The following is a 17,420-nucleotide window of genomic DNA, read 5'->3' as shown; positions in this document are numbered from 1 at the left end:
AGTTGACATTATTTACAACCTTGGATTACAAATCTTTGTGGTTTTGTGGAAGATTGAGTTCAGTGAAAAGTGATGTTTTCTGAAGTTCTTGGAAAAAATGCAAGAAAGGAAACATTGTATATATGTACCTGTATACTGTTCCCGTAGGCGGCTCTCCGGGGTCTTGAATGCATTCAGCTGCAGGCAGTTAGACAGGAAAGCCCCGTACACATGTTGGAGATGTGTGCTGAGCGATCTAGCACAGACCGCTCAGCGCACATCTCTCCCCCCACTCAGCACAAGGCGCGATGTGTGCAGAGTGAGGGAGGGGGAGGGGGGATGCTCATTTCACTGCTAGAGTCAGCGGTGGGGCAAACACTTGTCAGATTGCTTAGAAAGACTGCGTAAGGAATATAATATGATAGCAGCAGCATAAACACGCCGTCTGTGCTTGCAGAGCGCTGCTTGGTGCATCACTTTGGCCTGCAAGGGGTTAAGGTTTTTTGTAGTGGGAGGAACGTTGAGTGAGGAACTGGTAGGCCATTGGCCGGATTGTGGAAAGGGGCTGTACAGCCTGGATATAGGTGGCTAACCCACCATTTCCTGCCTCTTTCAGTGTCTTCACGCAGGCAGTGCAAGTATTGTTCATTTATTCAGTAAATATACTTTAATTTTTCTTCTCTTTTTTCCTTATCTTTTTCCTTATCTTCTCTTTCCTATATTCCTACTGCTACATTCATCCTATTCCTAACTTTTTTATTCTTCTTCTCCTACTTACTGCTTGTTTTTTATAACATATTGGAGGTGATTGCTGGGTATTCCCCCACCCCCCCTTGCTGTGACTCCTCTCCCCCCTGGACATGTCGGGGTTACGAAACCCCCCTTCCCGTCCTGCACGCAGCGCTGGCCTCCCCGCCCGGCTGTTAGATTCCCCTGATGTTCCGCCGGGTCGGGGAAGCCCTGCTGCTGCGGATGCTGTATCTGTGAGGGAGACCAGGGCTGTGCGCGGCCGAGCTCGGCCGCCCGCCCGCGCTCCCCCACGTGTGTCCTCCCCGTCTCCTTCCCCGCTGCGATCAGCGGCTGGCGACGGAGCTGCTGGGGCTGCCATGGAGACCAGGGCTGTGCGCGGCCGAGCTCGGCCGCCCGCCCGCGCTCCCCCACGTGCTTCCTCCCCGTCTCCTTCCCCGCTGCAATCAGCGGCGGGGGACGGAGCGCCGGGGAGCAGGAGAAGCCTCAGGCGGCCTGCCAGGGACGGTGTTTTACCGTCCCTGGCCCCGCCGCTTTTTACAGCGGGTGGCCGCGCGGGTCACGTGGGGCGGGGGCGGAGCTCCCGCCCGGCGGCCCGGCGGCTCTCCCCACTTCCCAACACGGCTGCCTCAGTTAATGGGCGGGTGGGGGGTCGCGCGGCAGATGGATTACTGCCTGCGCGTGCGGACAACATGGCGCACAGCAGGGGGGCCCACATGAGGCATACCCCCTCTGTGCCACTACCCCCCCCCACCCGTGCGGTCAGCGCCCTCCCGCGTTGGGGTGGGGCGTCGCCCCCGCTCCGCGCCAGCGGGGGGGGCATTATCCATTACAGATAGTGCGGGGCCGGTCGTACGGGGGCGGCCCGCGCCCGCCCGCGGTGTGCCTGCCCGTCCGACCTCCCCTTTCGCGGTGGGGCCCGGGGCGTCGGGCCCATCCAGGACGCCCGCCTTGGCAAGTGGCTCGGCCGCCGCCCGCGGCCGCGCGCCTCCTGGCAGACAGCGGGCGGGGTCGCGCCTGCCAGCTAATCACCCCACTAGGGGGCGGCGTGCGCAGGCGGATCACGACCCAGCACCCACTCCCCGCATCCATTTTTCAACTGCCGACGCTTCCGCGGTCAGCTCTCAGTCCGACGTCGGACTCCTCCCTTCTAGTGGCGACGACTCTCCTGTGGCCGACGCTCGGGTCGGTAGACAGTCGAGGGGTCGGCAGTCTATACGCGGTCTGGCGCAGCCAGACGGTGGTGCCATGATTCCCGACAGTGAGGGATCCTCCGGATCCTTGCTCCCGACGGGAGGTTTGCGTACCGCACGTCGGGCGCATGACGCGCGGAGGAGGTCCGTCCTTACTTCACCTGCCCCTGCGACTGCACCCTTGGTGGACGCCTCCGTCTTGTCCGCCATTTGTGCCGCTGTAGTGTCAGCGGTGGCTCCCTTGTTATCCTCCGTACCCGGGGGACTGGGGCGGCCCACCGCTTCCTTGGCGGATAGCATTGCGCAATCCCTTATTCCACTTCTGTCTACTGGGGCAACTACCCCCCCTTTTGCCCCGCTCCCGGTGGCTGCGGGACCGGAGGCGGTGCAGGGGAACAATGTCTCTTTTGTCTCCCCAGCCACGGTAGTCGGATCGGCAATGGAATCCGCCGGTGTATCCACGAGTCGTTCGGTGGCCGGAGGCGCGGACGGCGTGCCCTCTCGAGCAGGTGAGTCTTCCTCGGACCCTGACTGGTCCAAGGGGAGCGCTAGCGGCTTGGGTTCGGGTACTCGCTCCAGCGCCTCTAGCATAGGTAGCAGCGCAGGCAGGATTTCCGGCAAGCGCAGTAGGCGCAGGCGTCGGGGCACAGATTCCTCCCTTGCCTCTACTTCCTCGGAGGGTCTGTCCTCCTCAGATGGCGGCTTGCACAGGGTGAAGCGTCGTAGACAACGCAAGCGGCGGTATTCCACCTCGTCCGCGTCCCAAGTATCGGTGGAATCAGACACCGTGCACTGCGCCAATACGGCGGTGCAACGTGGACTCAGGCCCCGGATCCGGGACCGTATCCGTAAGGGCCAATATGTGAACATTTTTGCCCTTACCAGCGACGATCGCAAAGCCTTGCTTTCGGCTAAGAAAAAGGGGCAGGGTAGCGAGGACACTTTGCGGTCCTACCAGAATTGGGTCCGCTGCATGTTGATCTTTGCGGCGTGTTACCTAGAGACGCGCCCGGATGAACATATGAACGTGGTGCGCTATCAATTTCTTATACACGTTCTGTACCATAAGTACAAAGGGTCTGCCTGGCGGCGCTACGACGAGGATTTCCGACGCAAACAACATGGCCGGGAGATCTATAACTTTGGTAAAAAAGACGTGGAATTGTGCTCTGAACTGACACAAGGTCCGGCCGCCACAGATGACGGCGGCTCGGCAAGACGATGGGCAAAAAAACCTGCCTCTCGTTCTGCCGGCTTTCGCGGAGGCGCAGGGCGCGCGGGGCATGGGAAATGCTTCGCTTTTAATAATGCACAATGCGACTTGGGGGGGCGATGTCGTTTTCGCCACTCCTGTATCAGATGTGGCGGGGGCCACGGCATTAAAGATTGCCCCAGTCCTGGGACAGGAAGTGCTTTTGGCTCGCAGCCCCGACAGAGTCGCGCTCCCGCGGCCACCGGCGCTAGCCACAGCTCCCACCCCAATTAGACTTTGCGCGCTCATTCCCTGGCTGCGACGATACCCGCGGTTGGGGGACGCCCGATTTTTACACTCAGGTTTCGCGTCGGGTTTCCCCTTGCCGATACATGGACGGGTGGGTCCTGGGACGGGTACTAACCTGCGTTCGGCTCGGGAGTTTCCGGACGTGCTCCGGCACAAGGTAGGGGCGGAGGTTACCTTAGGGAGGATGATAGGCCCTTTCCGGGAGCCCCCCTTGCCAGACTTGGTCTTGTCCCCCGTAGGCGTAGTGCCCAAAAAGACAGCGGGCAAATTTCGCCTCATCCAACACCTTTCCTGTCCTGCGGGGTCCTCGGTTAATGACGCTATCCCTGCTGACCAGTGTAGGGTCGTTTACCTGTCCTTTGATTCGGCCATTGACACCGTACGGTCTTTTGGCCCAGGGGCAGTTATGTGTAAGTTGGACATCCAGTCTGCGTTTCGTCTCCTTCCGCTGCACCCTTCCGCCTTCAGGTTTATGGGTTTTAAGCTGGACGATGGGTACTACATAGATCGGTGCCTCCCTATGGGTTGTTCTATCTCTTGCGCCTACTTTGAGAGATTCAGTTCCTTCCTCCACTGGTGTCTCCAGCAGGCAACGGGGGAACGGGGAATTTCCCACTACTTGGACGATTTTCTGTTTATCGGCCCCTCAGACTCCCCTCGCTGCGTCAACCTGCTGCAGGGGGCTCTGGCCCTCTTTGCGCGCTTCGGGGTTCCGGTTGCACCAGAAAAGACGGAGGGACCCTCCGCCTCCTTGGTTTACCTCGGGATCCAGATTGATACGGTCAGGGGTCTCTGTAGGCTTCCCTCGGACAAGGTGTTGCGTTTACGTGACGGTATCATATATGCGCTGTCCGCGGGCAAGCTCACTCTCAAACAGGCCCAATCCCTATTGGGCCTGTTTAACTTTGCTTGCAAAGTTATCCCCATGGGCAGGGTTTTCTGTAGAAAATTGGAACGGGCTACCGTGGGGGTTAGACGCCCGCATCATTTCCTCAGGTTGTCCCTCGAAATCCGTCGGGATCTAAGCATTTGGGACGAATTTCTTGTTCGTTTCAACGGCACCTGTATTTGGCAGGAGGCGATCGTGTCTAGCCCGACCCTGGAGCTTTTCACGGACGCCTCCGGCGCTTTCGGGTTTGGCGCTTACTTTGCGGGTCGTTGGTGTGCCTCTCCTTGGCCGCATGCCTGGCTTCGCATGGGCCTCACTACGAACATGCTGTTGCTGGAAATTTTTCCTATTCTGGTCGCTTTAGACTTATGGCGCTATGCCCTGCGTAATAAACATGTTGTCTTCTGGTGCGACAATCTGGGCGTGGTTTTTGCCATCAACCGCCAAAAATCCACGTCCTTGCCGGTATTGCGGGTCATTGCGCAGATAGTCTTGTTATGCTTGGTCAACAACATTACGTTGCGAGCAAAACATGTCCCTGGCGTGCGTAACAAAATTGCAGATGCCCTGTCACGCGGCGATTTGCAGCGATTTAGGCGCTTGGCTCCTGCAGCTCTCCTCCATGGGGAATTATGTCCTGCTTCTGTGTGGCAGGTCATCCACCCGGAATGGAGGCGTCAGCCCACAGGTCATTGGCCCCTGCAACTTTTGCGGCCTATCGGGCCGCCTGGGAGCGGTGGTGTCGCTTCATCCGGGAGAGAGGCCAGTGTGGTAAGACCTCTCATGATTTACTTTTAGATTACATCTGGGTTCTGTACTCCGACGGTATTTCGCGGGCGTCTGTTAACAGGGTTCTGGCAGGTATCTCTTACTTTCTGCAGCTGCGGGGGGAAGCGGATTTTACGAAGTCCTTTTTCCTCCGGCGGGTGTTGAAAGGTTGGGCTCGGGCCACCCCGCCCCTCCCGGATACCCGCCAGCCGATCACCGGTGCTTTGCTGAGGCGGATTTTGGGATCCCTACCGAGCATTTGCTTTTCGGGATACGAGGTTCGCCTCTTCCGGGCGGCCTTTACTATGGCCTTCCACGGTGCGTTCAGGGTGGGTGAGCTGGTGTCCGTCTCTCGGGCTTCGGTCTCGCCCATGCTGGAGGCCCACGTCGTCATCCGCCCCGACGGTTTATGGTGCAAAATTCAGCGATCCAAGACTGACGTAGCCGGCAGGGGGCAGTGGGTTCGAATGGGTCCGGCTCGTGCGCGGGGCATTTGTCCAGTTTCCGCGGCCCGGGCATATTCGTCCATACGGCCTCCAACGCCCACCGGGTGGCTCGTCCACTGTGACGGCGCCCCGTTGACCAGATATCAATTCCGGTCGGTTTTGGGGCGTTGTATTTTGTACCTGGGTCTATCTCCGGCCGACTATGGGACTCACTCTTTCCGCATCGGCGCTGCTTCAGCTGCCGCTGCGGCGGGTTGGTCCGAGGTCGAAGTCCGGGCACTGGGTAGGTGGAGGTCTGGTGCAGTCAGACGCTATATCAGGCCTTTTCCTCCCAGTGCGCCCCTTTGAGGACTAGCCGCTCGTCGCAGTTGCACTTGGTGATTGCGGGGGCCTTGAGGAATTTTTGTTTTATCGTTGGTTTTAATTTCGGCTTTTGCCGGCTAGCGAAGTTTCGTTTTTGCCTCAAGTCAAATTGGGCGCCCCCCCCCCCCCCCACACTCCCCCCCCCGTTAGGGCTGCAGTCAGGTTTCTCATTTACATACCTTATGTATATCATTCCTAACCTTAGCACACCTTATTTTGCAGGGCGGCGGTTAGATCCGCACTTTCTATGGTTTGTCGGCCATTCCTACATCTACTGGCTGTCCGTGTCGGCTCTGGCTTGCGACACCGCCCGGTTTCCGGAGCTGCAGGCTGTGCGCTGGTTGGGGCGTAGAGGCCTCCGCTGGGATGGCCTGCGGGACTGGCTTCGGGCGGCAGTTGGCCGATTTGGGTACCCCCTGATTTTGGTCTTGCACCTGGGGGGCAATGATCTGGTACGCCGCTCTGGGCTCGACATTCGCCTCGAAATCAGGTGCCAGCTACTGGAACTCATGGCTGACTGGCCGTTTTGCCTCATCCTCTGGTCGGACATCGTTCCTCGGCGGTCTTGGCGCGGAGCCTTTAACCCCGGGGCGATTGACCTGGTTCGGAGGAGGGTCAATTCGGTCGTTGGTCGTGCTGTCCTCCAGCATGGCGGGCTGGTTGTGCCGCACGGTGGCATTTCCTACCGTGACCCGACACAATACCGGTCTGACGGGGTGCATTTGTCCCCGGCTGGCATGCTTATCTTCCTGGAGGACATTATTTACATTCTTAGGTCCCTATAGATAGCTCTTTTCTGTTCATAGTTCATTAAGTCTCTCTAGTTAGTTTTTCTGTTTTTGTTGTGTGGGTTTTTAGTTCGGTGGCGGTGGCAGGTTTGTAACCTGGCAGTTGGCCGGTTTTCAGAACGGTTACTTAAGTTTAATGATGAGTTCACAGTTAGTCAGTTTGGGTGTATTTATAGGTAATTTATATCTTTTAGAATTAGTTTACGGGCATCATTTTCACAAGTGGGCCCATATAATTAGTATAAAACATATGTGGATGTCGGGGCCGGTGGCCCAACTTTTATCCCGTAGGGGCGGAGCGTATATCCGTCCCTGCAACCGTTGGGGGACAGGGGTAGTGGCAGAAGGTCGACCCCTGTCCTTGGATTTTTGATTCTCGATGTCTGGGATGGAGGCAGCAGGCCGATCCCGGAACATCTGGGGCAGGAGGCTCCCTAACACATATGTTTTTTACTGCTTGTTTTTTATAATGTTTATCACCCATGTTACATTTATTATGTTTAACCGTTCTTCTCCTCGCCACCTTTAGTTAGAGAGGGAAGTCTGCATTTTAGTTTTAGTATTTAATAGGCCTCCCTCTCAGTCAGAAAATAAAAGCTGACCCCTTTCACGCCAACTACAGTTGTGGTGTCTTTATTTCATAAGATAAGTGTGCTTGAGTGGCGCGTGGAAGCATCTGACGTGTGAGGTTTAAGACTGCGTAAGGAATATAATATGATAGCAGCAGCATAAACACGCCGTCTGTGCTTGCAGAGCGCTGCTTGGTGCATCACTTTGGCCTGCAAGGGGTTAAGGTTTTTTGTAGTGGGAGGAACGTTGAGTGAGGAACTGGTAGGCCATTGGCCGGATTGTGGAAAGGGGCTGTACAGCCTGGATATAGGTGGCTAACCCACCATTTCCTGCCTCTTTCAGTGTCTTCACGCAGCCCGCCCTCCCGCCCCCAAAAAAACCGGAACAGAGTTGGTTTTGGTTTTACTATGGGGTTCTTTGTGTCGGCTTTCGGTGGCCGGTTTTCAGAACGGTTACTTAAGTTTAATGATGAGTTCACAGTTAGTCAGTTTGGGTGTATTTATAGGTAATTTATATCTTTTAGAATTAGTTTACGGGCATCATTTTCACAAGTGGGCCCATATAATTAGTATAAAACATATGTGGATGTCGGGGCCGGTGGCCCAACTTTTATCCCGTAGGGGCGGAGCGTACCTCCGTCCCTGCAACCGTTGGGGGACAGGGGTAGTGGCAGAAGGTCGACCCCTGTCCTTGGATTTTTGATTCTCGATGTCTGGGATGGAGGCAGCAGGCCGATCCCGGAACATCTGGGGCAGGAGGCTCCCTAACACATATGTTTTTTACTGCTTGTTTTTTATAATGTTTATCACCCATGTTACATTTATTATGTTTAACCGTTCTTCTCCTCGCCACCTTTAGTTAGAGAGGGAAGTCTGCATTTTAGTTTTAGTATTTAATAGGCCTCCCTCTCAGTCAGAAAATAAAAGCTGACCCCTTTCACGCCAACTACAGTTGTGGTGTCTTTATTTCATAAGATAAGTGTGCTTGAGTGGCGCGTGGAAGCATCTGACGTGTGAGGTTTATTTAAGCACAAATCTCTCCGTGTGTACCCCCCTTACCGCTGTGGTATCACAATGTATTCACCTGCAGGCAGCTAGACAGTACCTCTGTGACATACTTGCCTACTCTCCCGGAATGGGTGGGAAGCTCCCGAAAATCGGGTGACCCTCCCGGCCCCCCGGAAGAGCAGGCAAGTCTCCCGATTTTTTAGGGGCCCCCGTGCCCGGCCGCCCACTTAGTGAGTAAAGTGGGCGGTCGGGGCAGTCGATGACGCGATTCTTGCTGAATCGCGTCATCATAGCAACGCCCCCTGCTGTATAATGCCGGTAATCGCGGCATTACATAGCAGGGAGCGTAGCTTAAAGTATGTGCCGCGATAACCCTGCCCCTGTTCCGCCTCCGCCCGCCCTTGCTCTGCCTCTGCCCCGCCCCCTATGTGTGTCATAACCATGCCCCGCCCCCCTGCTGAGCCGACCTGGCTGCTCTCTCCCAGAGAGAGCTGCCAGGATGTCGGCATGTATGCTCTGTGATATCACGATGCATTCACCTGCTGGTAGATAGACAGTACCCTTGTGACATCCAGGGCAGGTTACAGGCATGTTCGAAATGAGCGGCCGCGCAGGGCGCCACCCTTAATGGGTGCCGCACGCTGACGCCACCATATTCGAGCCTGGAGCCAGCCTGCTAACAGCCTACACTGCTCTTTGTACGCTGTGCGGCGCCGGCGTCTGGCGCCGCACAGAGCACACTGAATAGTTTAGCTTTAGTCCGCCCGCGGCCCACAGCAATCCCCCTCCCTCGTCGTGGGGGCATATCTGGCACTGTGGGGGCATTTATGTATCTGGCACTGTGGGGGCTGGCACTGTGGGGGCATTTATGTATCTGGCACTGTGGGGGCATTTATGTATCTGGCACTGTGGGGTAATTTATGTATCTGGCACTGTGGGGTCATTTATGTGTCTGGCACTGTTGGGGGGCATATCATGTGTATCTGACACTGGTGGGGGCATATCAAGTGTAGCTGGCACTGCTGGGGGGCATATCATGTGTAGCTGGCACTGCTAGGGGACATATCATGTCTATCGGGCACTGCTGGGGGGCATATCATGTGTAGCTGGCACTGCTGGGGGGCATATCACGTCTATCTGGCACTGCTGGGGGCATATCATGTGTATCTGACACTGGTGGGGGCATATCATGTGTAGCTGACACTGCTGGGGGGGGCATGTCAGGTCTATCTGGCACTGCTGGGGGCATATCATGTGTAGCTGGTACTGTTGGGGGCATATCATGTGTAGCTGGCACTGCTAGGGGGCATATCATATATATCTGGCACTGCTGTGGGGCATATCATGTGTAGCTGGCACTGCTGAGGGGCATATCATGTGTAGCTGGCACTGCTGGGGGGCATATTATGTGTAGCTGGCACTGCTGGGGGGCATGTCATGTCTATCTTTCACTGCTGGAGGGCATGTCATGTCTATCTGGCACTGCTGGGGGGCATATCATGTCTATCTGGCACTGCTGGGGGGCATATCATGTTTATCTGGCACTGGTGGGGGCATATTATGTGTAGCTGGCACTGCTGGGGGGCAAATCATGTGTAGCTGGCACTACTGGGGGGCATATTATGTGTAGCTTTCACTGCTGTGGGGCATATCGTGTGTAGCTGGCACTGCTGGGGGGCATGTCATGTCTATCTTTCACTGCTGGGGGGCATGTTATGTCTATCTGGCACTGCACTACTGTAGACATTATGTGTTTCTGGCACTATACTGTAGACATTGGGGGAGATTCAATTGTTTGAAAAGTCAGTTGGGTGTCTGTTTTTTTCTATCTAATAGACAGGAAAAAACAAACACCCAACCGACTTTTCAAACACTTGAATTCCCCCCATTATGTGTAAGGAACACTACTGTGGCTGCTATGTGTAAGGCTGCTAATTGTGTGCGTAGAGGGGGAGTGAAAATATATTTATTTATAGTTGGAAATTTGTGATGCCATGCCCACTTTTCCAGGTGCGGGGGGGAGGGGGGGGGGGGGGGCGCTTTGAAATTTTCTTGCTCAGGGTGCTAGCAGGCCTGGAGCCGGCCCTGGTGACATCACCATGCATTAAGATACAGATAGCTAGACAGTACCTCTGTGACATCACAATGCATTCAGCTTTGGGCAACTAGACAGTACCTCTGTGACATCACAATGTATTCAGCTGCAGGCAGCTAGAGAGTTCCTTTGTGAGATCACAATGCATTCAGCTGCAGACAGCCAGACAGTACCTTTGTGACATCATAACGCATTCAGCTGCAGGCAGCTAGAGAGTACCTCTGTGACATCACAATGCATTAGGATACAGAAAGATAGAGAGCACTTTTGTGAAATCACAATACATTCAGCTTCAGGAATCTAGAAATTACTTCTCTGACATCACAATGCATTCAACTGTAGACAGCCAGACAGTACCTCTGTGACATCACAATGCATTCAGCTGCAGGCAGCTAGATAGTACCTCTGTGACATCACAATGCATTCAGCTGCAGGCAGCTAGATAGTATCTCTGTGACATCACAATACATTCAGCTGCAGGCAGCTAGAGAACACAGTACCTCTGTGACATCACAATGCATTCAGCTGCAGGCACAGTGGCGTAAATTCAATCTAGATGCCTGGAGGCGAAACAGATGATGGTCTGCCCCCCCCCCCCCCTCAACACACACACACACACACACACACACACACACACGTTCACATACAGCCACATACGCACACACACATAGCCACATGTACCTACACAGCCACACAGATAAATAGCCACACACACATAGCCACATATGCACATGCAACCTCATATACACAGACAGTAACATATGCATACATATAGACACATATAGAGTACACAGTCACATATACACAGACAACCAGATACAGTAAACACACAGTCGCATATACACAGACAGCCATATATAATTATACACACAGCCACAAATGCACACAGCCACATATACACACAGTCACATACAGTATACACATACAGTAACATATACACAACAGCCACATACAGTTTACTGTACACACACAGTCACATATATACACACAGACAGCCACATATGCACATACAGTCACATACTGTATACAGACAGCCAGATACAGTATACACAAAGTCACATATACACACACAGTTACATATACATACATAGAACCACATATGCACACACACAGTCACATATACACACACACACAGTCACATATGCACGGACAGCCACATACAGTATACACACACAGTCACATATACAGACTTACAGATACAGTAAACACAGCCAGCCACATATACACACACAGCACATATACACAGACAACCACATATACACCCACACGGTCACATATACACACACACACACACACATAGCCACAGAATGTTAAAACATTAATACACTATCCCCCCTTCCTATTCTTTTTTGGGCCACATAGTTACGTACTCCTCTCTGCACCCTGCTGTGCAGCACCTGCTGCTCTCCCACCCACCTGCACCATGACAGCCGTATAATCTCTGCAGTCCCGCACACACTGTGGAGTGCGGACGTCTCCCCAGTCAGGCTCTGTGCCACGGTCGGAAGTCATGTGACTTTCGCGTCCAGAGCACAGAGAGCACTGGCACCAGGTAAGGAAGAGCCAGTGCGCTGATGCTGGCGGGCATTGAGCTCGGCGGCTCATGAGTCCTCGGCTCTCATTCAATTACAGCAGCTGCAGAGTGGGATGGTTTTAAGGGGAACGGGAGACAATGGAGGAGGTGCCACCTTTATGGCTGGAGCCAGTCGGCAACCAACTCCATTGTCTCCAGCAGTTCTGCCACTGTGCAGGCAGCCATACAGTACCTCTGCGACATCATAAAGCATTCAGCTGCAGGCAGCTAGAGAGTACCTTTGTGGCATCACAATACATTCAGCTTCAGGAATCTAGTAATTACTTCTCTGACATCACAATGCATTCAGCTGCAAGTAGCTACACAGTACCTCTGTGACATCACAATGCATTACAATAAAGACAGCTAGAGAGTAAATCTGTGACAAAAATAGGACCTCTGTGACATCACAAACAATGCATTCAGCTGCAGGCAGCTAGACAGTACTGTACCTCTGTGACATCACAATGCAATCAGCTGCAGACAGCTAAACAGTACCTCTGTGACATCACCATGCATTCAGCTGCAGTAACTCTGTGACATCAACAGTGCATCTGTGTCATCACATTGCATTCAGCTGCAAGCAGCTAGACAGTACCTCTGTGACATCACAATGCATTCAGCTGCAGTAACTCTGTGACATCAACAGTGCATCTGTGTCATCACATTGCATTCAGCTGCAAGCAGCTAGACAGTACCTCTGTGACATCACAGTGCATTCAGCTGCAAGCAGCTAGACAGTACCTCTTTGACATCATCATGCATTAGGATACAGATAGCTAGATAGTACCTCTGTGACATCACAATGCATTCAGCTGCAGGCAGCTAGAGAGTACCTCTGTGACATCACAATGCATTCAGCTGCAAGCAGCTAGACAGTACCTCTGTGACATCACAGTGCATTCAGCTGCAAGCAGCTAGACAGTACCTCTTTGACATCATCATGCATTAGGATACAGATAGCTAGATAGTACCTCTGTGACATCACAATGCATTCAGCTGCAGGCAGCCAGACAGTACCTCTGTGACATCATAAAACAGTCAGCTGCAGGCAACTAGTGAGTACCTTTGTAACATCACAATACATTCAGCTTCAGGAATCTGGAAATTACTTCTCTGACATTACAATGCATTCAACTGCTGTCCTCACTAAAATGGTCTCACTTAAAAATGGGTGTGGCCTCCCAGGAAAAGACTATCTTACACTGCAGTTTTTGACCCTGCAACAACAGACCTCAGCCACTACAGGAATACAAAGAAATTCCACCATATTAAGCCCCACACAGTAATGCCCCTTGCACCATATTATGCCCCCTGCACCATATTGTGCCACACACCGCACTGCCTGTGATACATTATGCCCTACAGTAAAGCTTCTAATTACTTTAAAATGACCTGCTTGTTGCCAGGGGTTTCAAGCGCTGGGTGTCATGCTCGTTGCCAGGGGTTTCATGAGCTGGGTATCATGCTCGTTGCCAGGGGTTTCATATGCTGGGTGTCATGCTCATTGCCAGGGGTTTCATGCGCTGGGTGTCATACTCGTTGCCAGGGGTTTCATGTGCTGGGTATCATGCTTGTTGCCAGAGGTTTCATGCAGTGGGTGTCATGCACGTTGCCAGGGGTTTCATGTGCTGAGCGTCATGCTTGTTGCCAGGGGTTTCATGCGTTGGGTGTCATGCTTATTGCCAGGGGTTTCATGCACTAGTTGTCATGCTTATTGCCAGGGGTTTCATATGCTAAGTGTCATGCTCGTTGCCAGGGGTCATGCTCGTTGCCAGGGTTTCATGCACTGGTTGTCATGCTCATTGCCAGGGGTTTCATGAGCTGAGTGTTATGCTCGTTGCAAGGGATTTTATACACTGGGTGTCATGCTCATTGCAAGGGGAATGCTCGTTGCCAAGGGACTCACTGGCGGGCATGTACTCCGTTTGGGGGTACTGGGTCACAACGCAACCACGTTATTCCGCAAAACTCCACCCCTGAGTGGAGTACTCGGTAAGAGGATAGAGGAAGGGGAGCAGTAAAGGGACAAAGTGCCGCGACAGGGGCCCATGCAGTTGCACGGCTCATCCGCCGCAAGGTTATAACAAACTACGCAATTTTGAACATCATCTTAGAAATGCTACATAAAAGGAAACTTGCTGTCATGGAATTGGCCAATAGTCCTTAAGTTTGTTTTCAAAACCTTGGAGCCCTCCCATGGGAATTGTGTATATACAGTATCACAGTGGAGGGTACACGGTCAGGTGTATCAAATCTCTTTATAAAGTTTAATTGGATATATGTACTGTATATATACGCTGCACAGCTTTTAGGCTGTTGCTTTTAACTTACATTTATATGTTGCTTTATTCCAAGCAGGGGATGGGAGATTAAAATGAAGGAGTCTAATGAATAGACCCTTATGTGTCTGAAGACCGTTTAAGATATTGTGCCTACAGTATTTTCCTCAAATCTCTTCTTATGGGAACGGGCTGTTCTCCTCATATTTTGTAATATACAGAAGCCCCTTAGCTCATAGAGCACATTGTATTTGTATTGCAATTTGTAAAAGCATTGTGGGTAAGTCTAAACATATATATATATATATATATATATATATATATATATCGCTAACTAGTTTGGTCTGCGTCTTGCTAGGTGGCTACCTTACCAAACAGTTCTGTAAGAATGATGAGTGAAAAATACATTCACCAAAACTGTGTCGATTGCTCTAAAAACCATAATGCTTTTACAGGGATTGCCAGAGAAAGCCACAGAGGGGGTCATTCTGACCCGATCGCACGCTGCAGTTTATCGCAGCGGCGTGATCGGGTCAGAACTGCGCATGCGCCGGCACCGCAGTGCACCGGTGCATGCCCGACGGCTGAAGGCCGTCGCTGCGCTACGATCGCCTCTGCCTGATTGACAGGCAGAGGCCGTCGCTGGGAGCAGGGGGGTGGGGGCGGAATGGCGGCGTTTGGCCGCAGTTTCATGGGCGCGGTCCGGCCAATGCAGGCGTGGCCAGACCGTGCGGGGAGCGGACCGCAGCGGCAGTGTGACATCACACGCAGCCGCTGCGGGCCAGAATCGACGAGTAGCTCCCGGCCAGCACACTAAAGCTGCGCTGGCCGGGAGCTACTCCTAAAGTGCAAAAGCATCGCCGCTGTGCGATGCTTTTGCACTTCTGCGCGGGGGGGGGGCGGCACTGACATGCGGGGCGGGATAGTCCTGTGCTGGGCGTCCCCCCGCATGTCTATGGACATGATCATAGCCCTGCAAAATTTTGCAGGGCTACGATCAACTCGGAATGACCCCCAGAGTGCGGTTGTGAGTGGGCAATGATTTGGGAGACAAGTGAAGTGCCTGATGGGTGCAGGGAATCAGCTTGGACCAATACATGACAGAGCCTTGGTCAATAACAGTGGAAGTGGTTGATGCAATTACAATATTCATTGCTGACAAACTCAGAACTATGGATTACACGTATTTCCAGAATGCGCTGCCACTGATGGCAAACACCTAAACTTACTACATGCAACACTGGTCTTTAAGAAATATGTTTTAGTACTTTATTTGTCTTCTTACTTCATTTTCTCTTTTCTGCGGTGCTCGGATGAGATCACATGAGGGCCAATTAGTTAGTGATCGTATGCTGAAAGGGCACAGAAAGGATCTAACTATCAGATGATGCTAATGGTTTTGGGGCAAAACACTTGCCGATGTTGGGCTGGTTTTCCAGTGTTGCCGACAGTGCTGCTGTGTGTAGGAAAAGAGGATCTTTACTAACTATGTAAACAATTATGGAGCTTTTCATAATCATTTCAGTTATGAAAGATACAAAATTAGAAAAGATTAAACATTGGAATACTTGTATCTTTTATGGGGGGGTTATTAAATATACAGCTGTTTAATTAAATCATATAAATCACATGACACATCTTTTGACATGCACAATGCAATTTAGCAACCAGTCACCTCCACTGGTGCCAAGAGAGGGAGGGGGGACTACTTTTTTACCTGGACCCAGGCCTGATGGAGGGGCCCAGCCTGGTCACAAGTCCTGGTTCCCCCTTACCTGGCAGCTACAGCTCTTCTCCTCAGCCTAGAACATGCTGCTGTGTGCTGGACTGCAGTGTGGCCAGTTAGGTGCTTAAAGTACTTCTTTTTCTGTAGTTTTTCTAAGGCTGCAGGGCCACTCCTCCCGTGATTAGGCCTCACACCCTGAAAAGTAGCTGGACCCAGCCAGGCTCTCTACTTCACTGGTCATCATATGTAGGACACTGTAACAACGGGTGGTACTTATGTGACCGGCGGTCGGGAGACCGACAGTCACATGACCTCCTCCACCATCCCGACCCCTCAATATCCCGATGGTCGGCATGCCGACCAACAGGGACTATTTCCACTCGTGGGTGTCCACGACACCCATAGAGTGGGAATAGAACCCGTGGCGACCATAGTTCGCCACCGAGCCCGCAAGGGGCTTGCTGCACTCGCCCCTCCCCGCCGGGATCCCGGCGTCGGTAAGCTGGGAGACCGCCGGTCAGCCATACTACACCCGTAACAACAACAAAACAATTCACAGCTTTAAAAAAATCTTTTTCACACTTGTGGATGGGCAAATTGGGCCATTCTGGGATTTACTTGAATTGCTAGATGGCAGAGACCTATTAGTATTAATAATCAGTTACATAGAAGCGTAGCTGTTATGTCAGGGATTCGTGAATAAAGGTGGTGGTCCAGAAAGAGGGAACATGGATGTTACTCTTGTGTTATTATTGTGAATTGTCAAGGTAGTGCTCAGCTAACCAGGTATCTGTTGCCCAAGAGTTCAAGGGTAATGATCAGAGATGGAGTGTGAATGACCACAAAGGTCTTCAGTGCTGAAACAATAAAGCAAAAAATGAAAATGAGTGTGAAAAGTCTCACTCTGATGTCTTCAACGCGTTTCATGGAGTCAGTCCACTTCTTCAGACAGTCTTGGTGAGGTATTGAGTAACGTATTGGTCTATTGACTATTACTAATAACATTAAAGGGAGTTGCACTTGGACGCACTTGACGTTATTGTTTTTATCAGCGCTGGAGAACATTTTTTTTAAAAACATTAATTTTGGTTCCCGGTGTGGAGGCTCCATATCTCCAGCTTGAGATGGGAATATCCCTCTTGGCACCAGGTGAACTTTTTCCATGGTGCCGAAAACAAGTGTATTATCATAGTGAAAAATGTGCAGAAAGTTTGAAGGATGAAAACATGTTCACAAAAAATAAAACTTAAAAACTATTTAGTCATAGTTCATGATTTGATAAATATGGGTGCTAATTTAAGTTAAAATACAAGAAATGCATAAAGTATGTGAAGTATAGAGATATTTATGGGACCTAAATTATTTACAGATCCTCCTGAATGAGGCTTAATGATGCCACAATACTTACATTATTAATATGCAAAGTTGCAAGAGGTTATGCCCAATTTATTGTTCAGGGAGGTCTGTCTCAGAGATATGCTATGGAATTTAAA

At 52.0% G+C, this 17,420-nt stretch overlaps 2 protein-coding genes across 3 annotated transcripts in view; both read left to right on the top strand.

Annotated features, from left to right (window-relative positions):
* POU2F3 (POU class 2 homeobox 3) overlaps positions 1-17,420 on the top strand; it is a 183,944-nt gene that overhangs the window by 79,105 nt on the left and 87,419 nt on the right. The gene's annotated exons all lie outside the window — the stretch shown is intronic.
* Positions 1,477-8,189, top strand: LOC134966618 (uncharacterized). Its single transcript, XM_063943506.1, has 2 exons — positions 1,477-2,428; positions 4,964-8,189. The coding sequence occupies exons 1-2, from the start codon at positions 1,975-1,977 to the stop codon at positions 5,869-5,871; spliced, it is 1,362 nt and encodes a 453-aa protein (XP_063799576.1). The 5' UTR covers positions 1,477-1,974; the 3' UTR covers positions 5,872-8,189.

Source organism: Pseudophryne corroboree, chromosome 10 (assembly GCF_028390025.1).
Source record: "Pseudophryne corroboree isolate aPseCor3 chromosome 10, aPseCor3.hap2, whole genome shotgun sequence".
NCBI lineage: Eukaryota > Metazoa > Chordata > Amphibia > Anura > Myobatrachidae > Pseudophryne > Pseudophryne corroboree.
This window is presented reverse-complemented; position numbering and strand designations above follow the sequence as displayed.